Genomic DNA, 24,763 nt, shown 5'->3' with positions numbered 1-24,763 from the left:
TAATAAACTGGTTGAAAAATCCCATTTCTGTTTGGAAGAATTTGAAATGACTATTGATTGTGTTCAGATCTGCATCATAAAGATACTTATGAGTGACACTGAGACTCTATAAAGTGTGAATCTAATTCAAAACAATTTACAACTTAAACACATTGTGTACCCTTGATGTTAAGTCTGAAGTTCATGTTCAACAGGGCCATCAGTGATGCCAAGAAAAAATACACAGAATAAGCAAGGCTAGGGCTAGCTCCCATTTTCTTCCTCGCTTAAAAATTCATGCAGCTTGTCAGTAGTGGTAATTTACCTGCCACTAACTAACCATCACTTCCTGCGTCTTTATGGGAAGAAAGTGGAAGGAGACTCGACCAGAGATCCCCAGGATCAAAGTCCCCAAGGGATGGAAAGATGCATAAAGTTGTAAAGGCTTGGTCCCAACCGCCACAAAAGTCAAGAATAATGCATGAAACAACCAGACCATTTGGTGCATGTGGAATAAAGATCTTGATCTTTGTTTTATCTTGGATTAATGGACTCAAAAACCCCACAAGATTAACCTTCAACCAAACTACAAATAAGAAAGTTATGTGCCATGGGCCATGTGACCTGGCTAGCATGGCTCCCTGTGATGCACACAAGGAAGATCAAATCAAAATGTGACTCAGCATCTAGACTTAACTACAGCTAAGAATTTTAAATGCTTTTAATTTTAATTACTAAAAGTTATTTGTTTTATATCCTGAATTTGACCTCATTGCATGTTATCATGATCATTTTTATTTAAATCAAATCAGGGACTAAACCGTGATTAGGTAAAATGACAACAGTGTAACTACCAGTAGTAAAGCAGAACTTTGCGCAGTTTGGAGCTCAGGAGAACTCAGGTGGTGTGTCTAAATCATGACAAAAAAGAAGAACGAACATCGACCGGAAACTCTCATAAGAAATTGTTGAAGAATAATAGTCCCATGGATTTTAGAACAAATGAATCCAGAATAAATGAAGCTAAACCAGAGTTTAACAAGTACAGGAGATCACTTAGGCATATTTGTATTTTAGAGATAAAACAGCATGCTGTTGAAAATATTTTGAATGATGTTGAGCACTTTTAATGTTGGGTTGTTCAGGAAGATATATGGAAATAACAAGAATATTAATCATTTGAAGTTGATAATTTGCCCAAGAAAACTCTGCATGTACATGTTTGCTTTTTACACGTTCATTTATGCATGTAGTCCATTGTCTTAACAAAAAAATAAAAAGTAAAAAATAGAAATGTTCAGAAATATTAAATACAAGTGCAGTAATGCCAATACAACCACTGTAGATGGAATGTTAAGGGTTATTTAGTACATATTTAATATTTAACACAGCTCTTGGAATGTTAAAACCCAGCATTGTTCTGAAAACAAACTCACAAAAAAGCAGAAATGGAAATAAAATAAAAAAAATTATAAAAAGCATAATCAAATGTGAAAAACAGCAATAAAATTTTAGGTAATATTTACAAGAAGGAAAAAACAAATATATTCAACAAGTACAATAAATCTTATTGTGTTCTCAAGGTACAATGGAAAGAGATTTAACCAATGCTTGGATGGCACTAAGAGGATCTACAATATTCTTCATCTTCTTTCTTTCAAGAACCCAGTCTGGTGCAAATCTAGCAAAGATTAAAATACAATGAATAAAATGGCTCAAAAACACACTGACAATTAAACAAATGCGAACAAGGGCAACATAAAAATGAAAAATATCAGACATGGTATTAAAAGATCGGATTTGTTTAAATGTTTACTTTACTTATCTACTAAAATGCAATTTTTAGGCACAACCACACGCACTTGAGAAAATTTTCCTTTGTGAGCAGCTCAGGGAGTTTAACCAATTAACCAAGAGTTATTTCCAAATGCAGCTTCACATCCTGCAGCTTTAAGAAAGAAAAAGTAAGCAAGAACACACACACCTAAAGAATAACCTACCTGAGTACTGTCTTAGACTTCTGAGGAGTGGCTTGGGGGAAGAAGCTTCCATTCAGTGAGACATTCATCCTTTGTTTAATTTTGGTTCTTTCAGCATCTATTTTGCATTTTTTAAGCATTAACGTATGTATCCTGCAAATGCGGTCTGAGGCCCTGGGGAGCTTTTTCACCCTCTAGATGCAATGAAACAAGAAAACAAATGCGTTGAAATTCTAGCATTAAAATAAAAAGTAAATAGAAAGCATCGCTGACGTAATGGCGACACCTACCGATGCCCGTTCTTCATCCTGTACCAAAATCACCAAAAGGAAACATGCGTTGGTGAAGATGCTGCCCCCTTTATCTGCAACCTTATCCCCAGCTTTCTCTCTGTACATCTGAAGCAGATCCAAGAGCGTTTCCACCGAGTTCTCCACATCATAAACAGCATCTATGGTCTTGTTGTACTACAGCAAAAAAATGAAAATATAAATAAAAGAAATAAATAAAATATAAAAGAAATAAATAAAAGGTATCCGGATCACAATTAAAATTATAACTTTCTGTCACCATATGAAATGCAGTAAATTGCTGTATTAGAACTTTAAAATAAATAAATGAATAAATAAATAACATTCAACAATTTAACTCTGCATTCTTTCATTCAGTAGACAACACCGTAGTTCTTTCCCCACATAATCCTGCCGATTTCTTTTCCCATAAAGATGTGATCACATACTTTTGATACATTGAGAAGAACTTGAATTGCTAAGGTGATGATCTCCATTGAAGGCACACTCCGGTTGCAGCTCCTTATTAAGGTGTAGATTGTGTGCGTCGCTCCACTGTTCACAAGATGTTCGCAGCTCTCGGGTGAAAGTCTGGTTGCGGTTTCTTTGAAGAAAATTCAAATCTTAGTCGAAACCCTTGCTTTAAACAAAATGTGTAAACAGTCTCTTGGACAGAAAAATAAATAGATAAAAATCTCACCCAAATGCTTTAATGCGGTTAGAATATGGGCATAATTTTGATATCCAAGAAGGTAACTCAAGGCTGTTGTAGTCTTGTGACACAACTTGTCTTCTTCCTTGGCATCTCGGTTGATCTTTTGTAAGCGATGTCTGATGGAAATGACTTTATTTGTGTCATGAAGCTTCCGTGAGCGATGACCTCGCCAGAGTGCCTTGAGATTATTAAGTGACAGATTGTTTTAACAGCATAGAAAACTTATCAACACCCATCCATATAAAGGAACTACCATATTAGCCTTTATTCTTTGCACACCTCATTAAAAACATACGTCTTTTCTCAGGTGGGGAGAGATTAATAGGCTTGGGGATAAAAGAGCAATAGACAAAGCAGCAAAAGAGTGAAGGTTTGGTTTAGATTAATCTGCAGGACAGATGGCACACATTAGTCTGAAAAATATTGTGCCAAAAAGTTTTCCAAGTCCTCAAAGATTAAAGGCAAATACAATGAACTACACTTATGGATGAATTCAATTAAAATGCATAGAACAAGATCCTACAGGTCACTTACACTCCAACAAAGTGACCAACATGGTGAGGTAAGACATGTCTAATAAACAACCGAGTCAAACACGTATTTAAATGACAATTTTACCTGGAACTTTATGATTCCATTTTGCAGTCTTTCTTGCCTGCGTCTCAGAAGGAATCTTTTGGCAGCGTGTTGGATACAAGTGGCTGCTTGATTGCGATGATTAAGCCAAGCCTTCACCGCTCTCTGGACAGTGATGATTTTTTGTCTTTGCTCAAGATATCTCCTTCTCTGAAACTTGGCCAAGAAGCGGCGCTAAAATAAGAAATATGGGAATTTTCATAACAATCAAACAAACACAGGTGACATGAATAACATTAAGTAACTCCGGTCAAGTGAACAGTCAGTTCATAACCTCAGTGTGTTGGAAGCAGTAAAAATAGGAAAACAAATATAAGAGACTTTGACAAGGAGCTATCATAGGTGTCAAAACAAACAGTGCATCACAGCTTTCTGCTGTTTAGGGCTGAGAAGTTGCAGACTGGATGGAGTGCCCATGCTGGTTCCTGTCTGCCTCTGAAAGCACTTACAATGAGCACATGAGCATCAAAGCTTGACCATGTCTTTTACATCATATGGATGCACAGGTGCAGGTTCATCACATCCCTGGAAAGGAGAAGATGCCAGGATGCGCTACTTGAAGAAGGGAAACCGAAAGAGGCAGATTGTTTGCTCTGGTGTTCTGCTTAAAAGCCTCGGGGTCTTTGACACCCAGCACCTACCTAAACATTGTTGCAGACCAAGTTACACCCCTTCATGACAAGAGTATTCCGTATCTTTCACACTACAAATATTTTGGAGAAGAGGTTTGAGTTCAATGTTGACTCGGGGTCCAAATTTCCCAGATCTGTGGAATGTGCTGGATCTCAAAACAGAAAATAAGCTTGGAGACCGTGAAGACAGAGGTTTGTCTCATTTCTGCCATTTCTCTTTGACAACACAGTACACAGGCCATTGACAAGTTCACAATTTAAAACTACGTGGTGGTGGAAAAATATTCCAATCACTGGAGCATCAAAATTAAAAAAAAAAAAAAAGGTTTTCCAAAGGATGAGCGTTTGAAATTGATCTGTATAAATCGTTACTCTTAATGCTTGCAAACTGAGAAGAACTACTGAGATGAATTACACAAGACAAGTCAAATACCTGGATATAAATGACTGAAGAAATCTGCTTCTTGGCTGCTTTCAGTGCCCAGTGAACTCGCAGTGCCCTCTGTATCCTCAACACGCACAAGTGATGATAAGCAGCAGCAGTGAAACGATGTCGTCTTGCAGCTTCCTGAGCCTAAAGAATTGACAAAACAATTACAATGAAAGAAAAAAAAGAAAAAAAAAATCCTGCAACCTACAGTTCTTCAGTGTCAGCCACTACTGAAAAACATTGCGTTAATGTAACTTTCTTCTCTATGGGTATGCGATGCACAGGCCTTCCATATATACAGGATATAGACTCACTGTCCACTTTATTAGGAACACTTCTACACCTGCTTACTTGTCTAAGCCAGCCAATCATGTGGCAGAAGCAAAATGCAAACACTCATGCAGATACAGTTTAAAGGTGGGGTGCACAATGTTTGAGAAATGCTTCAGAAAACTGAGTCGGGCCGACTAACAAAAACGTGTAGCCAATGAGCAGAAAGCGGCGCGTCTTGTCAATATGCAGCGGAGAGAGTGTTCAGTGCGCATGTCTGACATTAGCAGAAAGCAATTGAAACTTTGACATGGCGGATACCTGCCGTTACATCTGCCACGGGTTCTAGATGTTAAATGTCGTCTTCTGCGTGAAACAGAGCTAAACTTTTCACGGTACAACACACAGTACTACAAAAACACATTTGTATTACCATAGTATTACTCATTGAGTTCATTTATTGATAGAAATATCCCCTCGGCCAGCTGCCCCAACAGGTTCCGCCATAATAGTTGCCTGGGTTACATATGTATGTGTGGGGCGGAGCTATCAATACAGGGGTGACACCCATTTGGGTTAGGGGTGCGTTTGTTTTGGTGATTCCAAATGTCAACGGTGGCTTTCAAACCTTGTGCACCTTGCCTTTAAGCACAGACTCACGGCACCATTTAGCTGTATATATTTATTACTGCTCCAAAAATGGTGACTGCATCTAGTGCTAAAGCTCCAATTACCAAGTCTTTCCACGCTTCATTCATTTAGCACGCACTATCCAGAGACATATTCTCTCACTTACGCTTTTATAGCATGTCCACAAAATAGGGACAATCATTTATTTATTTTCATGACAAAAAGGTATTTCCAAATTAGTGTGCGAACTGCAACACAAAACAACTGATCACAAGCAATCGAAGTCAAGTGGTTTGAAAATGTCAATGTTTCACAAGTCTTTAGTCATCTTAGAGCATGCACTTTGTGTAAACTGGGGCAGGAATCATGCGGTAGACAAAGGCAGCTAATGACGCGGCGAACAGGACGTCAATGAAGTTAATGAGGAGGTTGCTAGAGAGCCAGTATTTATGCTAAATAGGCCTAGTTTGAAAATACTCCAAAGTCAACGAGATCCTGTTTTATAGCAAATAACTACAAGTAAATCTACTACATTTCTGAAAACACCACCAAGATCAGATGCGTCTATAAAAATCTAAAATGTCTAAAGGGCTTCCATTGGTTTTATTAAGACATTACTACAGTAACCACCCTTCACTTACTTACTGATTTGCATAATCATTGTCCTTTCTACTACCTCATGAAACTGGGTAATTAGGTTATTTAAAAAAATAATAATAAAAAAAAAAAAAAAAAAAAAACATTTATGTTAAAACTGTAGCATTCTGTTGCCACACTCATAACCTGCCAGGAAAGACAAGACTGGGGTTGACGTGAATACTCATGAACTTTGTGTTAGGCAAACAGGTCAATATTGTGTTTAACTACCTGGCTGTACAGAATCCTAAAATAAGTGTACAAAGATGATTAGTCTCTGTGCTGTTACACATCTTTAGGGGAAAAGAAAAAACTAAAAGAAACCAAACAACGAGCAACAATATGAGCAGGTACATCTGTCAATCACAAAGATCAAAAGATCTTACTGCCGTCAGTACAGATTATTTTGCTCTATAAACTCAGTCTGAATGAAACTTATAATTGGGTATTATTATTATTAAAGAAAGGAGAAAGAAGAGGATAGGAGAGAAAAAAGGAGGGGGAAGGAGAAAGGAGGGGAAAGAAGAGCAAAGAAGAGAGGAAAGGAGAGAAAAAGGAGGAAGGAGAGAAAAGGAGAAATGAGAGGAAAGAAGAAGAAAGGAGAGGAAAGGAGAGCAGAGAGGAAAGAAGAGAGGGGAAAAGGAGAGGGAAAGATAAAAGGTGAAAGGAGAGGAAAGGAGAAGGAGAGGAAAAGGAGAAGAAAGTAGAGGAAATGAGGAAAGGGGAAGAAAGGAGAGGAAAAGAGAAATGGGGGAGAGGAGAAATAAGGGAGAAAGAGGAAAGAAGAGGAAAGGAGAAAAAAAGGAAGAAAGAAAGACTACCTGTTGAACTGATCTTTTCTCCCTAGCAGCTCTCCACAGGACTTGCACAATAACAACAGATTTCCTGAACCTTAGGAATTCTGCTCGCTGTTTCCTAGCAGTCAGTGTTTCTCTCCATCTTTGCTGAATTACATGGACACCGTGTTGGATTGCTTGAAACCTGGAGCAGAAAAAACCCAGAATGTTAACTAAAACACATACTGGGATCAACCATGCATTCTTAAGCTGAAAACTCGCACTACCTTAACCGATGAAATCTGGTTTGAAGACATCTATGGATGGTTGCAACAGCAGCCTTTTTCGCGGTGCAGGCACGTCTAGCCTGGCATCCTCTAAACCATGCTTGAATTTTTAGCGCAGCTCGTCTCTGCGTCTCAAATTTCCGTGAACGGTAGACACGGAATTCCCTCTGCGAAAAACATTTTGATTTTCTCAAACCAAAAGCACAACTGTTATTTTTCAGTATTGTTGATGTTTCAGAATGTCTTACTTGAATCAGAAGGGCAGACTTCCTCATTTCGAGGAACCGTGCCCGCTCCCTCTGGCACAGTTGATGGGCTCTGTAATGCTTCTGAATAACACAAGCAGACTTCCTGTGTTGCTGAAACTTGCGCCTTTCCACCATTCCACGATAACAAGCCTATCAAAGGAAATAAAGAGTAACTTAACTGAAACAGACACAGTTCCATGAAAACATCCAAAAGTGTGGCAAAATGAAAATAAGTGAGAAGAAAGAAACGGCCAACCTGAATCTTGACTGCACTTGCTCTCGTTTTTCGGAACCTTCTGTGCGCAATAAACCCACGGGCAGTTGCTTGAAGGGCACGGATACGGTCCAGTGTTCTAAGATACTGGAGTCTCTGTTCCAGCTTTGCTCTGTGTGCCCTGTAGAAGGTCTGTACTGTAACAGCAGCAGCTTGATGTCTTAGATAACGTCTCCTGGCTGTACGCATGCGGTAATTAGCTTGGAGCTTTACAGCACATGAGCGCAACTTGGTGTAATGGCTGCGATATAAATTCATGTGCAATACAGACTGAATCTTGATAGCCGCCAGTCGTTTTCTTTCAAGCCGTCTTGTGAGCATTTGCCGTAACGCGCGCTGCAATGTCAGTGCGGCTTTCCGAATTGTTTGGAATTTCTGTTGCTCGTGACGGACCAGCCGCCGTGACCTGTACCGCTGCTGTATCACGACTGCAGCCTTTTGCACCCTGGATTCTTGCACTCTGCGGTAATGTGCCCTGTAAGCACATTGAATGGAAACTGCTGCAGCTTTTAGCTTCAGGAAATGTCGCCTTTGGACAAACATCCTTACGTAGGACTGGATTGTCCTTACAGCTTTGATCCTCTTCACGACTTCCCTTCCCTTTTTACCTCTGAATGATTTCTGCAAGCACAAGGCGGCATCCTTTAAACGCAGGTATCTCTGCTGTTGTTGATTCCCAAGCTTCCAAGCTTGGAATCTCTCCTGGAGAACCTTTGTGGCCCACTGCTGCTTTCTGAACATCAGTTTTTGCTTGTGCATTCTTACAGCTGCCTGAATAACGGTGGCGGCGTTGTGCATGTCTCTCATATTCTGTCGAACAGTGTGTCTTCTATAAGCTGCCTGAAGACATATGGCACACTTTTTCAGTGTTAAATATCTCTCCCGGGTCACTTTGGTTTTGACGTAGGACCTGTAATGTCTCTGAATGATAATAGTAGACAACCTCATGGCCTGATATTTGGTTTCCTCCCTATGTCTTCTGAAAGCAGCCTGAATAATTGTAGATGCTTGATGCCGAAGAATCATCTCCCTCCGGACATGATGCCGTCTATAGTTGGCTTGAATGGTAACTGCGGCACAACGCAATCTCAGGAACTGCTCCCTTTGACTACGAGCAGCAAGTAGGGAACGGAATCTTTGCTGAATAGCAATAACGGCAAATTTCACGCACAGATATTTTGCTTGAGCACGATGAGCCCTGTATGCGCTCTGTATAACGGTACAAGCCTGGTGCTTTCGTTTCAGAGCTTTTCTGGCCTTCATACCACGGAACGCAGCCTGTAAAACAATAGCAGCCCTCTCCTTCTTTCTCATTTTATTGGCTCGATAGCGTCGCTGAACGGTTCTTGATGCCCAGAGAAGCCTTTGGTAGTACTTTTGGTTTATATGCTTCCTGACATGGGACTGAATGGTTACTGCAGCTTTATGTTTAACTCGCATGTGCTGCCGGACCTTCATTCCTCTGTATCCTGCCTGAATTGCAAGCACAGCGTTATACTTTTCAAGGTAAGCTTTCCGCTGTAGTCTTGAAGTCAAAATGGCCCGATATTTCTGCTGGCAAAGCTTGACTGCTGCTTTGATGGACAAGAAACGTTTCCTTTCCTTGTAAACCATGTACTGTCTCTGAATGAGGATAGCTGCAATTCTCATGGCTCGGTAGGGCATCCTTACTCTGTACATTCTGTATCTCGCCTGTATCACCGTGGCAGCTCGGTGTCTCTTTCTGATCTCTCTTCTCACCCTCATTCCTCTGTATGCAGCCTGCAAAGTGATGGCTGCTTTCTGCAAGGCACAGTAGCTCTCGCGTTGCCTATTTGTAAGGACATTGGCTCGGTATCTCCTCTGCACGAAGATTGCAGCCTGTTTGAGTGCCTGATATTCTTTGTATTGTTTGTGCATTCTGTATTTCCTCTGAATAACCTTTGCAGCCGTTTGCATCTCTGAGATCTTCCTTCTCACCCTCATTGCACGATATGCTGACTGAATACACAGTGCTGCTTTTTTCAATGCAATATACTGCTTTTGAACTTTGTCCTTTAACTTGTACGCATGAAATCGTCTCTGAAGGATGGATGCTGCCGATTTTTGTCTCCTATACACCACCAACTGCAGGTGACCACGAACGTGTGCCTGAATTATCGTTGCTGCGTGGTGCATGTTTTGAAGATTTCTGCGAACTTTCATTCCTCTGAACGCTGACTGTATAGTGATGGTTGCGGTTTTCATTTGCTGATAAGATGTGAGAATCTTCCTGCTCAACTGCTGTGCTCTGTAACGCTGCTGTATGATGGTAGCAGCGCATTTGACAGCAATGTAACAGACTTGTGCCTTATACCTTCTGAAAGAGGCTTGTATAACTGTAGCAGCATGGTGCTGTTTTTTCAGTTCTCTTCTCACTTTGCAGCCACGCCATACGGCCTGAAGACACATAGATGATGTTTTTAATTGAAGGTAACGTTTCCTTTCCAGTTGTCCGAGTACACATGCCCGGTATCGTCGCTGAAGGACTAGAGCAGTCCGTCTTTGAGCAATAAAGTTTTTCCGAACAATAAAAGCTCTCACGGCGGATTGAATTACGGTAGCGGCTTTGCTTCTTTTGGCTACGTCTTGCCTAACTCTCGCACCACGATACGCGCTCTGAAGAACTATTACAGCTTTTTTCACTTCAAGAAATTCTGACCGCTTTTCCTTCGTCATCCTAAAAGACCTGTATTGTTTTTGAATGAATAAAGCAGCCTGTTTTAACACAATAAACCTTGTCCGCAGCACATGTCTACGATAATGAGCCTGGATCACTGTGGCATATTGATGGAGCAGGCTGATTCTCTTTCTCTCTGCTTTGCCTCTCCATGACGCCTGAATTTTTACTGCTGCACACTTTAGAGACAGGTATTGACTTCTTAATTGCTTTCCAACTGTTTTAGCCCTGTACCTCCTTTGGACAATGACCACGTATTGTTTCAGGGACAGGAAAGTCTTTTGAGCCGCAAATCGTCTGTAAGCGGTCTGGATCACAAGAGCAGCCTGGTGTTGCTGTGATAATTCTCTTCTGGCCTTCCATCCTCTGAACGCTGACTGTATAGTGATGGTTGCGGTTTTCATTTGCTGATAAGATGTGAGAATCTTCCTGCTCAACTGCTGTGCTCTGTAACGCTGCTGTATGATGGTAGCAGCGCATTTGACAGCAATGTAACAGACTTGTGCCTTATACCTTCTGAAAGAGGCTTGTATAACTGTAGCAGCATGGTGCTGTTTTTTCAGTTCTCTTCTCACTTTGCAGCCACGCCATACGGCCTGAAGACACGTAGATGATGTTTTTAATTGAAGGTAACGTTTCCTTTCCAGTTGTCCGAGTACACATGCCCGGTATCGTCGCTGAAGGACTAGAGCAGTCCGTCTTTGAGCAAGAAAGTTTTTCCGAACAATAAAAGCTCTCACGGCGGATTGAATTACGGTAGCGGCTTTGCTTCTTTTGGCTACGTCTTGCCTAACTCTCGCACCACGATACGCGCTCTGAAGAACTATTACAGCTTTTTTCACTTCAAGAAATTCTGACCGCTTTTCCTTCGTCATCCTAAAAGACCTGTATTGTTTTTGAATGAATAAAGCAGCCTGTTTTAACACAATAAACCTTGTCCGCAGCACATGTCTACGATAATGAGCCTGGATCACTGTGGCATATTGATGGAGCAGGCTGATTCTCTTTCTCTCTGCTTTGCCTCTCCATGACGCCTGAATTTTTACTGCTGCACACTTTAGAGACTGGTATTGACTTCTTAATTGCTTTCCAACTGTTTTAGCCCTGTACCTCCTTTGGACAATGACCACGTATTGTTTCAGGGACAGGAAAGTCTTTTGAGCCGCAAATCGTCTGTAAGCGGTCTGGATCACAAGAGCAGCCTGGTGTTGCTGTGATAATTCTTTTCTGGCCTTCCATCCTCTGAGCGCTGATTGAAGCCTTACAGCCGCATATTTCAGCTCTTCAAAATGCTTCTGCTCTTTCTTTCTTAACAAGCAGGCCTTGTACCACATCTGGATAACAACTGCAGCTTGCCGCATCTCACCTATCTGTTTTCGGACAAGTAAAGCCCTGAAAGCGCTCTGGATGACCACCGCAGAACGATGACGCTCCTTCAGGGTTTGAAACTTGTGCCTTTGAAGGTGACCCCTAAACCAGGCTTGGATAAAGACAGCCTTGGATTTCATGGTCAGATAGTGATTTCGACATTGATGCATTCGAAACCATGTCTGGATTTGAACAGCAGCAGAATTCCTCAGAGCCATTTTTCTTGTGTGCCATGTTCGGAAAGCTGTCTGGATGACGACTGAAGCGTGATTCTTTTTCAGGAGAATTTGTGTCCTCCGTTTCCTGTAGGTTTTCTGTATAATTCAAAACAGGGTCAGCAACGTCACCAGAGCACCACTATTACAATACATGACATATCTGAAGACATAAACCATATGATTTACAGAAGGTTGGAACTGACTATATGCAGTAATGGACCAAGTTTATAATATAATCATCAAAGCAATCTGGGATCTTACCTGCAGACAAACACACTGGGCCACAAAACAAAGCTGAATTACGATTCAATTTCTTTATTTATTGATTGTTTAAAAGGTGGGGTGCACGATGTTTGAAAGCCAATGTTGACATTTGAAATCACCAAAACAAACACACCCCTAACCCAAATGGGTGTCACCCCTGTATTGATAGCTCCGCCCCACACATACATATGTAACCCAGGCAACTATTATGGCGGAACCTGCTGGGGCAGCTGGCCGAGGGGATATTTTTATCAATAAATGAACTCGATGAGTAATACTATGGTAATACAAATGTGTTTTTGTAGTACTCTGTGTTGTACCGTGAAAGGTTTAGCTCTGTTTCACGCAGAAGACGACATTTAACATCTAGAACCTGTGGCAGATGTAACGGCAGGTATCCGCCATGTCAAAGTTTCAATTGCTTTCTACTAATGTCAGACATGCGCACTGAACACTCTCTCCGCTGCATATTGACAAGACGCGCCGCTTTCTGTTCATTGGCTACATGTTTGTTTTGTTAGTCGGCCCGACTAAGCATTTTTCAAACATCGTACACCCCACCTTTTACTGATTACTCTTCAATTTTTCAATTATTTCGATACCTAGACACTTTTTAAATGTATCTTTCCATTACAAAATGTCCTTAGAAGTAGACTTTGTCAGCATAAACACTATTTCTGCCTACTTTACTAAAGCTGAGGAGTTGTTGGATCTTCAGCTGAATTGAATTTAAATCCTTTCCATTCGCTTTACTCAGAAAATAATTGGACAGATTATAGAAGTGATGGTTTACTTTGTTGTATAATAAAATTAAAAAGTTGAGTCATATTTTATATAGTAAACAAGATGTTTATGTTGCAGTTAACAAAATACCTGGATTAAGATGGCAGCTGTTTCTTGCATAGCAAAGCGTTTTGCTTCCTTTATTCTTCTTAGCTCTTCTCGGGCCACGTGACCTCTCCAGACGGCCTGAATGATGCTGGCAGCCACGTTCTGTCTGTTCAGCCTTTTTTTCTTTAAGAAGCATCGCACGACGGTCTGGATTTTTTTTGCAGCCTGGTTCCTCAGCTGCATATTGAAAATGTATTAGAAATAATAATCGGACATCAAAAATAAACTAGATTTGTAAAGTTCGTCGAGACAAACTTTGATGTTGGCTTTGACGGTGCAAGTATTCGCAAAGGCCGGTGCTTTTTGGAGGCGAGTGGACACAAGGGTTAGTGTTACTTTTGGAGGCAAGTGGACAGAAAGATTGTGAACATGTGACATGATCCGAATACCCATGAGGCAGTTCCCCTCATTGTGCTGAGTGTTTTGATATGTCACATGTCCATGTTGTGCAAATTTTTTATTTTCACGTGATGACACGTGACGTGACGTGACCATAACACACGTGAGGCACTTCCCTTCATTGGGCTGAGTGTTTTGATATATGACATGTCCATGTTGTGCTAATTTTTGATTTCGCTTATTTTGGGGGCGGGGCTACACGTGACGTCACCAGTATACCCGGTGGGGTGCCAATACTTTTGGCAAAAAGTGGCTACTGAGGGTTTGGACATTTCATGTCAATACTGCAGTCATTATGGGATTCTACTTATTATTATACTGCATAGAACACAGGAGAGAAGCCGTGCCTGAGCTCTGCGCACGCTGCGTGTGTGAAAGCTTAGAGGAATTTTAGGAATTCCCCATTCAAGTCTATGGGACGTTCCATCGTCGACTACGGGAAAACCGAAAGTTCTGTCGGAACGCCGAGTCCGGAACTTTGTCCGGAGTAACGTCCTAAAGAACCTGTCCGACTTTGGTGTAAATCGCTCGAAAACTTGCCGAGTTATAAACATCCAAAATTTATAATGGAAGTGGATACAAAAAAAGGCCACTTTGAGCTTCCGTACCGGGAATGCCGGAATTCCGATCGCTTAGAAAAGTAGTAGCAACAAACTTCAGACCAGGGTCTACGACATATCCGAATTTGGTGCATGTGGCTCGAAAGCCCTAGGACGAGTTACTCTTGATAAATTTGTGGCTAAGAATAATAATAATAATAATAATAATAATAATAATAATAATAATAATAAGCTTATAAAGGAAATCAGAATGTTGGCTTCTACAAAGCCAACATAATAATAATAATAATAATAATAATAATAATAATAATAATAAGCTTATAAAGGAAATCAGAATGTTGGCTTCTACAAAGCCAACCTAATAAATAAGCAAGCAAGCAAGCAAACAAATAGATTAATTAATTAAAAAAATAAAAAACAAAATAAAGGTGTTGGGCCTTTACATGTACATTACCTGATTAATCCGCATGTCTTTCTGCAGCTTGTACCTCCTCCACACACTCTGGATAAGTCTGGCGGCTCTCGTCTCGTTCCGGAGATCCAAAAGTCGAGCGCAGAGGAAAGACAGGTAACATGTAACCACCTTAACAAGAACAAACCTCAGGTCATTTAAAGGCATGTTGATCACTTTAAAACACAAACCATCCTGCTGTAGTATTATAAAATCTGGAATATATTTTATACAAAAAAAAAAAAAGTAGTATTTATTATTTGTTGTTGGAGTCGTTCCACTGCACCTTTTCATTTGGGATTGTGTTAGACATGTCCTCTGGAGCGATCATGACAGGAACGCCTCCGAGGTCAGACACGGCCGAGCTCACAAGCTGAAAATTTCTTCGCTCGTTCTCAAGAAGCGTTTTGAAATCCACTGTTGGTGACGACACATCTATAAGGATAATTTATTTAAAAAAGACACTAAAGTTCTTGATGACATTCCATTTGTTAATCAGGTCAGGGCTGTTAGTGAAGTAACAGTGGTGCAAATACAGCATGGCTGGGAGGATGAATGTTTGAAATGTCAGAGACAATAATAGTGTAGTAACAATTTCAACGTAATAAGTTAGTTAAGTTAGTGGATAGTTGATAGTGATACCTTTCTGCTCCAGAGAGTCAAAGGAATAGTCAGAGTCACTTGAGTTGTTTAGTTCCAGTTTAGAATAAAGGCCACACTCGATCGTTTGTGATGTTTCCTGTCGGATGTCCTCGGCGTTGAGGTGGTTTGGATGGTAGTGATGAATAAGATAGCAAAGGATTCGGCCATCAGAGAACGACACTGTAAAGTTTTCAGCCTGGAAAGAGAAATGTGATATTTTCCATGAATCGTGTCTAAACACAGGGATCATTAGTCATATATATGCAAAAGTTTAGGAACACCTGATAATTTCCATGATTTCCATTTATAAATATTTGGGTGGGGGGCACGGTGGCTTAGTGGTTAGCACGTTCGCCTCACACCTCCAGGGTCGGGGTTCGATTCCCGCCTCCACCTTGTGTGCGGAGTTTGCATGTTCTCCCCGTGCCTCGGGGGTTTCCTCCGGGTACTCCGGTTTCCTTCCCCAGTCCAAAGACATGCATGTTAGGTTGATTGGCATCTCTGGAAAATTGTCCCTAGTGTGTGATTGAGTGAATGAGTGTGTGTGTGTGTGCCCTGCGATGGGTTGGCACTCCGTCCAGGGTGTATCCTGCCTTGATGCCCAATGATGCCCGAGATAGGCACAGGCTCCTCGTGACCCGAGATAGTTCGGATAAGCGGTAGAAAATGAATGAATGAATATTTGGGTGTTGGGATCAGCAATTTTATTTTAATCTATCAAATAACTGAAGGACACAGTAATATTTCGGTAGTGAAATGAGTTTTATTCAATTAACAGAAAATGTGCAATATGCATCAAAACAAAATTAGACAGGTGCATAAATTTGGCCACCCTTGCCATTTTGTTGATTTGAATACCTGTAACTACTTGGCACTTAGCACCGACCCAAAACACTGCTCAAAATCTACTCTGGCATTTATGCAGAGGAACAAGTACAATGTACTGGAATGGCCATCCCAGTCCACAGACCTGAATATCATTGAACATCTGTGGGGTGATTTGAAGCAGGCTGTCCAAGCTTGGCAGCCATCAAACCTAACTGAACTGGAGATGTTTTGTAAGGAGGAATGTTCCAAAATACATTCATCCAGAATCCAGACTCATTACAGGCTATAGAACGCGTCTAGAAGCTGTTATTTCTGCTAAAAGGAGGCTCTACTAAATATTGATTTTTCTTTTGGGGTGCCCAAATTCATGCACCTATCTAATTTCATTTTGACGCAGATTGCACATTTTCTGTGCACAAACCACATTTCACTACAGAAAATTACTGTGTCCTTTAGTTATTTGATAGATCAAAATGAAATTGTTGATCCAAACATTTATAAATGAAAATCATTGAAATTGTCAGGGGGGTCCTAAACGTTTGCATACGACTGTATATACACTATATATAAGAACCATGACAGCCCACCTTCAATCCGTAGAAGCTACAAACTGCATTGACCCAATCCAACAACAGCGTCAGTTTCTCGCTGGGATTCTCAACCGTCCTTTCCTTCACGCTCTTAAAAACATATGTATCATCTTTCAAAGAACGCAGTTTCAGTTTTGTTCTCCAAGTCTTCCTGAGGAAGCTGATTTCTTCTTTAAGTTGCTCCAGATCGAGCAGAATTTCAACCTTAAACAAAACAAAAGTCCATAAGCATATGCTTAAACTACGAGGTTAAATATTGTTTCATAAAGCACTCATTCGCTGTTAGATTCAGTACCTAAAGATCACTACTATGGGAAAACAGACGTGTTCATATTTTCCAGTATGTACAGAATTATACTGCAAACACCACAATACCTGAAAGGAGAAGATTATTTTCCACAGGAGGTTAAGTGTCTTCTCTCTGTGTCCATCTGTGATGTCTCTGGGGTCAATGACATTTCCTACAAAGATCAAAACATGCAGGTGAAAATCATTATTGGTTTCATTCTGACAGATTTATTAGTAGCGAAGGCTGAAATTTGTATCCAAGTACCGTGTTCATCTCTCAAATCAACCCCTTTCTCGCGGAGCACCTGCAGCGCGACCCCGACATTGTGCACCTTCTGAAGACGACTAATGGCAGGCATTCGCAGCTTACTCGACAGGGACCAGTCTTGGGTTAAGACCTCCATGATTCGTCTGAGACACATTCAAACAAAATCATATGATTCGATACTAAAAACACACATTTATATACAATTGCTTTATGGCAAATAACTAGAACTTTGAATTAGCGACTGCAGTGTTCTTGGAAGCGTGCCTATAGAAATAAAATAAAGAAAATGCAGCATTAAACTTACACCAAGCGAATGCCACATCTTAGATCAATGGCGAGATTTTGCACAGCAAACTTGAACTCTTCCAGGGGGGTTTGGATGTGAGACACAGGAAAACCTAAAAGGCCAAGGTGGCGTGGAAGGATTCCCTCCCCGCTGAGGAAGTCACGTGAAAATGCCAACAGAAGATCTTTACTCGTCTGTGAACAAATGACAAAACTAATTAAAAATCATCGTCCTTTTTGTGCATAAGATGTACATAAGAGCTACATCTTAGTTAAAAGCTACATAGTTTAAAGTAGAGCTGCGCGATTAATTGTTATTATCAATGAATTTGAATTTGTGGTTTATGTCAATGGTGAAAAACGAAAATCGATTTCCCCCCAAAACCAGGGAGCCACAAAACCCTTTTGACATCTTAAATAAAGATAACATTGCATATATCATTTTTTACCTTTATGGAAAGTATAGAAAAAAGTAGTGTGTTGCATTTATGAAATCAATGAACTGCTACCGAGCAAACAAAAATTTCATTTCTGCAGGCAAACAAAAATACCAGAAAATAAAAATACCACATATTAGACATACTGGGAAGCCACTCTCGTCAGCAGTAAAAGAAATAAAAGCAAATGAATCTGTCCACATCTCATTAAATGTTCTGTTTTCTACAGAAACTTTTATTTTCTTGCAGTTATCTATGTTTTCCTACCTGGGGTTGAAAAGCTTGATCTGAATTGAATGGAATTTTCAATTTCGCAAGTCAGCAGTTTGTATTTTGAGCGACAAAAAAATTAAACAGTTTATTTTAATGTTACAAGAGCATCATAATCTTAGAATTTAGAATTACATTTTTTAAAAAACTAACTAACTAAAATAAAATAAATTTAAATGAAATATTTATTTTCCAAATCTACACGGGTCTTTCGTGTTTTATGCGGGGTTTTTTTTAATAAATCGCATAAAATGTCTCAAAAAAAATCGAGGTGATTCAATTTATAGGACATATCGCCCAGCTCTAATTTAAATGCATGGGGAGGGTGATGTTACAGACCTTAAATTCAGCATCCAAGCAAAACAAACAGGGGTCATGCTCAATCAGCTTGGATTCTTTTGCCTTGTCTAGAAAACAGACAAGCAAGAGCAGTTTCTTCAAAGTGAACCTGGAAAGAGTCTCCTCATGTCCTGTCAAAAAAAGAACAAACAAACGTATGAGAATTTTAAATACAGCAGATAGAACGACACTGCTTTGTTTTTTTTATTTATTTCTGAGTCTTACCTTCTCTGTACAGGTGGGGAACTTTGGGATGTCTGAACTCTGCAGCAATGTCTGGATTCCAGAGCAGTCGCCCGAGTATGAACATGGCCAGGCCCATGATGTCGCTGTTGCTCTCTAAGGAAATCAGCTCTCCAAAGATCGTCTGGAATAAGAGTGTGCAGTGAGTGACTCGAGCAGAAGAGTAGTCGCTTACAGAAATACTAAATGTGTAAAACAATATACCTCCAGGCCGACTCGCAGCCAGAGCGGATTGTAAGCCAGCAGCCAGTTTAGAACTTTCTGCCGTTCACCTAATAGGAGAAAGGAATTATAAGTTAATTAGTAAACGAGATTTGATAAAGCTCTGTGTTGTTTCCAGCATCTGTGATTCAGATTCAAAAAGCTGTTCAGTCTGCACAAACTTCCTATAAATTGCTTTCCAGACAGAATGGTTGATCCATCACGTCACACACCTATATCCTTCCACAGGTGTCGATCCTTCCGAATGAGTAGCCTCTTTGCCTCCACCTCCACCTCCAGGCGCTTTATAGCTTTTGCCATTTTGTCAGATGTGAACAGCTGGCATGCTGCACGTCGGACGCGGTTCAGCTGCCGCCGGGCCGTGTAGGTTCTGAACGACATCTCCTCTTTTGTTGGTGCTTTTGGGATGCTGACCTTCTCGCTTCCCATAGTCAACGATAAAGCGTTCACTATGAAGAAAAATTCAATACGCTGTAAATCTCCCGTTCTGTTCTGCTACAACAAACTGAAATGTCTCAAATCTAGAAAAGAATCCGTTCAGGTAAAAAACATCCTAATCGAACTAAATATAAGCACAAAGTTCGAGAACTGAAATTCAACACTGAACGCGCCGTCAAACAATTATGTCGTCGAACCCTGTATCAAACCAATACCATTACTGGTCTGTTCATCCCTAAGTGTAGCTGGTACACGCTTGTATCCTGGAACAGAAAAATCGTACCTTTGGTGACTTCAGTGGACACTTTGAAGTCATCAGGAGTAAGCACGTAATTTATCCACCATGTGAATCCTCGTTCCTGCTTCTCAATCCACCGTTCATCGTAAAACATGTTCTTGGCAGCAAACGGCAGCGGATGCCTGGGTATTTCTGCTGACATAAAATAGAATTAAACAGAATTAACTTGAAACACGGATCAATGAAAGACGCTGAAAGTAATATTTCTATATGCACGTGCAATGTCTGCTCGAGTTAAACCCTCCTCCGAACAACTTAAATAAGGGACTGAAATGACAGAAGAAATACCCGTCTGTGTTGGTTTTATGAAGTTCAGCCTGGTTTGTGCCACCGCTATAACCTTCGCTGTTTTCGCCTTTGTGGAGCTGAATGACTTCAGAGACTTCGTGGCTCCTGCACAATTAATAACAGAAATTTTACATAATAAATTTAACAAACTGTTAAAACGTTTCATCGCTACCATGAGCTTTACGTTAAGGAAATGTTACAAAAGACGAACAGTTTTTGTTTACCTTGTTGTGTTGATTTTGGGTTGGACTTCTGAGGTTGCACTTTGGTGGACTTCCTTGAGCTTGTTGTTACTAAAAATCAACAACAATAACAAGGAATCATTTGAAATACTCATTGACACTACTGTAAAGCCTGCACATGAAAATACTTAAACAAATTCAGCACAAACAGTCTAAAAAACTGACCAACCACTTTAATACAGAACTGTAAACCTCTAGCTTTAATTTTGCTCACCAGATTTTTTACTTTGGATTTGTTTACACCTCGAGCTGAACTGGTCGTCAGGGCAAGATTTTTTGTATTCTTGCGTCACATCAGAACTGTGTTTGACTTTGACTTCCGAAGGATCTGTTAAACACTCAGAGCTGTCCCTTAAATATTCTTCACTTTTTCTCTTTCTGCTGCGATTGGTTGCATGGCTATGCACAGGAAACAGGTCCTCGGAGACGTGGCATGGCGATGTCCGAATGTCCAAGGTGTTACGGTCAGAAGACACACCCCCACGGTTTGTGTTATTTTTGTCATTACGGCTTACGATTGGTTGCACAGCGGAGTGAGTGGAGGATGGAGGCACTGGTTCTGGTTCCAGTGGTGGTGCTGCGCTGAATTTCAAGTTAACGCATGCATCAGTGTTTATTACAGGCAAAACAGAGACCCCCTCCAGTAAGCTGGTGTTTGAGTCTGGACTGGAAGAAACCAAAGGCGCTTTCTGCAGAAGTCTACGTCTGAAGGTTCTTACTGTGCGCGTGTTTGGACTATGCTCTGGAGAAGCCACAGCTTTGCTTTTGATAACTGTTGAAGAGTTAAAAACTATCTTCTTGGGTTTAAGATCTGCCTGGTTTAATTTCTCACCACTGATCCCGTTATAAAACGTGTTATCTGTAGCCGAGCATGCTTCAGGGCTGTTCACGAGGTCCTCGGGCCCTGAGCCATCACCTAGTACTTTGTCAGATTTGACAAAATAAGTTAGCCTTGGCTGTGCGAGGTCAATCTGAGGGGAGACATCTCCATCGACGTTTAAGTCTGTCTCAAGTTTACCGTCCGCGCTTTGATCGTCGGACTCCAGAGAATCAGCTAAATTCAAGCTAGAGCAGGCATTCGGGGGACTCACTGGACAAGACAGATCAGAATTAATGACAGCCAATGCGTCTTTAACGGACAAAATCTGCCTCGATGGATGTCCAACCTTATCCGGTTTACAAATTACAGGAAGAGGACTTTGAAAGCGGGACATCAAGGGGTTGGAAAACCTCTCCGGGGTACTAATAGGTGACAGTGTCTTGTTCAACACCCTGCTTTCTTTGCTATTCTGCAGTGGTACTGAAGAGATATTTTCCTTGCCCATAGCATCAAGAAATCTGACAGCTGGCACTAACAGAACAAGCGGAGACTTGTTTTGAGAAGACATGCTTCCAAAATCATCACAGATAGCCTTCGTTTGGGGAACGTCAGTATACACAGAATGGGGATATTTCTCCTTTGTGTTAACAGGTCTTTGGGAAGTCCTTTTCTGGTTTAATGGCATTAGTGGGTTTGAGGCTCTATTCCTTTTGTATTGAGGTTGTCGTGACACACGAAATGTCTTGTCGGCTGTCTTGTTCGGTATTGAGGCCACTTTTCCATCTTGGGAACGGGCTTTCTTGGATTTGATGGTGTCCCATAGACTTTTCTAGGGAGGAAAAAGAAAAAGTCAAGGCCAGCTATTATGCAGGTTGTAACACAGCATCTAAAATCAGTTGAACTCTATGGTAGAGTATCAAGTTAAAGCCTTGATACAGTCCAGTGTTTCTAAAAACTTGGGGGTTATTAAGATTATTTTAATATACAAGCTACATGTCAGTATCATCTAGGGCTGGGCGATAAAACGATAACGATATGCATCACGATAGACATATGATCGAGATCAATAAAAAATGTGTTCGATAAAACGTTCGATGTTTTTTATTCTTCGTCGAAAGAAAACAGAGGTTGCGAAGCAAGTTTGGTTGCATTAACAAAGGCACTCACTTAAATGTTGAGATAATTGTTAAGTGTTCATTGTGACTTTAGACTTATGTTTACAGTTTAATTATTTGAGTTTTCCTGGTTGTTGATATTTCTGTCTTAATAACTGAGGGGATTATGATCAGAGGAAAGTTAAGTTTAAAATAAAAATGTTTAAATGTAATATATTTTTCTCCTGGTCCTTATTTTAAATGCATCATAAAAAAATATAAAAAATTATCGATATCGTGATACAGTTTTCAGCCATATTTCACCCAGCCCAAGTATCATACTATATATCAAGCATCTGCCAATCCTGAGGAAAAATAATGTGTAGTCCCAGTCCACAGTTTTTTCCAACACATTTTTTTTTAATAAATCTCTTTCATATGAAAAAGAGACTAAAGTGAGTTAACTTGTTATTGTAAGATTTTACACTTACCCCTACTGTACGTACTGTAACGCTCAATGCCAAGTGCTACTACGATCTCCAATGAAAATAATTATTTACCTTTTTGGGTTTTGCGCCGTCTGCTTTTCCGAGCAGAATGGCTTGATGCTTGACAATGCCATTGGCAACAAAGCTGAGGAGCTCTCGCACGCCGCCTTCTTCTGCAGGTGTCCATGTTACAGTTATGATCACTTTGTCATCAGGCTGTAAACAGCACAGATTTCAGCAAAGAAAAGTGAGCACACAAACAACTAATCCAGGTATGATTAAATGGTATAAAGACGTTGTGTACGTCGCACTGAATGTCGATTTTTTTCTAATATTGCAAATGAACTCTGATTTTGAAATAAGCTTTTTCCCCCACTGAATCTGAATTGCACAACATCATATTAGTGAAATCTAAGAAATCATAGATCAAGTACACAAAAAATAGAAAAAAAATGTAAATCATAAAAACAAAAACAGAATGGAACAGCCCTGTTAATTGTTAATGTTTTTATCACTATATGGCTTTAAACCAGGATTCGCCAACCTAGGTGGAAAAAGAAATATGCATATATAGGTGCAAACTAAACGAGCAAGTTATAAATACAGGCATTATTACACAAGGGTGCATTAAATTAAGACATTGATTTTTTTTTTTCAAAAGTGTTTATTGCAAATAGGAGTCATAAATACGTTTTCTACATGATCTATTTCCTTCAATACGCGTGTTCCAGCAATTAAGATTAAGGTTTTTGTTTGATTTATCATTGTATTAAACTTGACAGAACTTGGGTAGGAAACGTTTGATGAAGTAACAGAATACTTATTGCGTTGCTCTTTTTCACAATTTATAAATCCACACAACAAACAGCTGCTAGAATGAAGCTCTGCAAAGACGCGTGGAAATCTGTGACGCTGACGTCTTTTCACTGCGCCCCAATAAATATATGCATAAAATTCATTATAAAATGTACTTTCTTTATAAAAACTGGCTATACACACTGTTTGAATTGAGTCTTAATGTGACTCAGCAGCTCCATGGCCCTTGGAGTGCAGGATCTCAGCCGCCTCGAGGGCAAACTGTCTTTGGTTCAACATGATATTTTCCACCAAAGAAAATGTAACAAACAAAACCAAGTTTCATAGGATGCTCCTGACCTGTGAGTGTTTGTGTGAGTGTGTGTGAGTTTGTTTGTGTGAGTATGGTGAGTGAGTGAGTGTGGTGTGTGTGTGTGTTCCCAACGTCATTGTCAGTGAATGCACTTTCATACCTATTTTACAACATGACCACTCGCCGTTTATCCCACTGTGCGTTTGTGATTAATTGAGATTTAGATGATTCTCACCTGGATTGTGAAGCTCGTGTGATCCACTGAGAACCCTTTAGAAGAAGGGACTTTATCCACAGTCACAGTAACAGCTGCATCTTCAGTCGGGTTTGTAATGACCAGAGGAACACATTTAGATGATCCCAACTTTACAATCCCAAAGGTAACGTGAGGAGGTCTAGAGAACTGTACCAAGCTCAGCACCGGGACCTGAGCTTCACCGTCATCTTCACCGTGTCCGTGACATGTTGGGCTGATATTAAACACACCCGCTCGCGACACCGTACTGCACATATTCTCAATTATTTCTTCAAACTCAGCATAGTGACACAAAGTTAAAGCTCCGGTATTACACACTCCTCTACTTTACTGACTACACCACACTCAAACCCTCGGGTGATTTTTGAATTTGAGTAACATGTGGTTAGCTAATCACAGAACAGAACCCCGTTCGTTGGTCCAATCACGGGAGGGTAAACAAGAAACAGCCAATCGGATCTTTCAGCAGCGGTTTAAACATGTTTAAGCCACGCCCATAACATTACAAGATGGTAACGGCTCCCTCTGATGGTCGTTTTGTTGTCTTTTTTTGTTTATGGGTATTTTATATATTTTCAGCAATTAATAGACACTTTTTTCTAGAAGATTTAAGCACACACACACACACACATAGAGAGCTAGAGAGAGCTAGATAGATAGATGGGTAGATAGATAGAAAGATATATAT

The 24,763-nt window shown here is 40.4% G+C and overlaps 1 protein-coding gene across 3 annotated transcripts; it reads right to left on the bottom strand.

Moving 5' to 3' along the window:
- Positions 1–1,083: 1,083 nt before the first annotated feature.
- On the bottom strand, positions 1,084–24,395 carry aspm (assembly factor for spindle microtubules). 3 transcript variants are annotated; one of them, XM_060877707.1, is made up of 29 exons: positions 24,055–24,395; positions 22,784–22,927; positions 20,524–21,958; positions 20,292–20,360; positions 20,068–20,172; positions 19,765–19,914; positions 19,256–19,492; positions 19,026–19,093; positions 18,804–18,945; positions 18,579–18,709; positions 17,552–17,727; positions 17,245–17,390; positions 17,067–17,152; positions 16,689–16,895; positions 15,274–15,469; positions 14,918–15,066; positions 14,635–14,763; positions 13,204–13,398; positions 7,765–12,162; positions 7,509–7,658; positions 7,261–7,427; positions 7,019–7,178; positions 4,665–4,805; positions 3,582–3,773; positions 2,949–3,141; positions 2,698–2,852; positions 2,249–2,425; positions 1,980–2,152; positions 1,084–1,660 (listed from the first exon to the last, which is right to left on the bottom strand). In XM_060877707.1, the coding sequence occupies exons 1-29, from the start codon at positions 24,328–24,330 to the stop codon at positions 1,558–1,560; spliced, it is 10,050 nt and encodes a 3,349-aa protein (XP_060733690.1). In that variant the 5' UTR covers positions 24,331–24,395; the 3' UTR covers positions 1,084–1,557. The 3 variants fall into 3 exon arrangements, with proteins under 3 accessions (XP_060733690.1, XP_060733709.1, XP_060733700.1); XM_060877726.1 differs by having other exon boundaries at positions 14,918–15,048; XM_060877717.1 differs by having other exon boundaries at positions 19,765–19,911.
- Between the last annotated feature and the right edge of the window lie 368 nt (positions 24,396–24,763).

This window comes from Tachysurus vachellii, chromosome 1, assembly GCF_030014155.1.
Source record: "Tachysurus vachellii isolate PV-2020 chromosome 1, HZAU_Pvac_v1, whole genome shotgun sequence".
In the NCBI taxonomy this organism is placed as follows: Eukaryota; Metazoa; Chordata; class Actinopteri; order Siluriformes; family Bagridae; genus Tachysurus; species Tachysurus vachellii.
The sequence above is the reverse complement of the archived record's forward strand: the minus strand, read 5'-3'. Positions and strand labels throughout refer to the sequence as shown.

Coding starts and splice junctions, on each gene's coding strand:
- aspm (XM_060877707.1), bottom strand. CDS start 24,330: ATGTGCAGTACGGTGTCGCGAGCGGGTGTGTTTAATATCAGCCCAACA. Junction 17,153..17,244: donor TGATTTGAGAGATGAACACG/GTACTTGGATAC, acceptor TGATCTTTGTAG/GAAATGTCATTGACCCCAGA. Junction 3,774..4,664: donor CTTCAGTCATTTATATCCAG/GTATTTGACTTG, acceptor TTCTTATTTTAG/CGCCGCTTCTTGGCCAAGTT.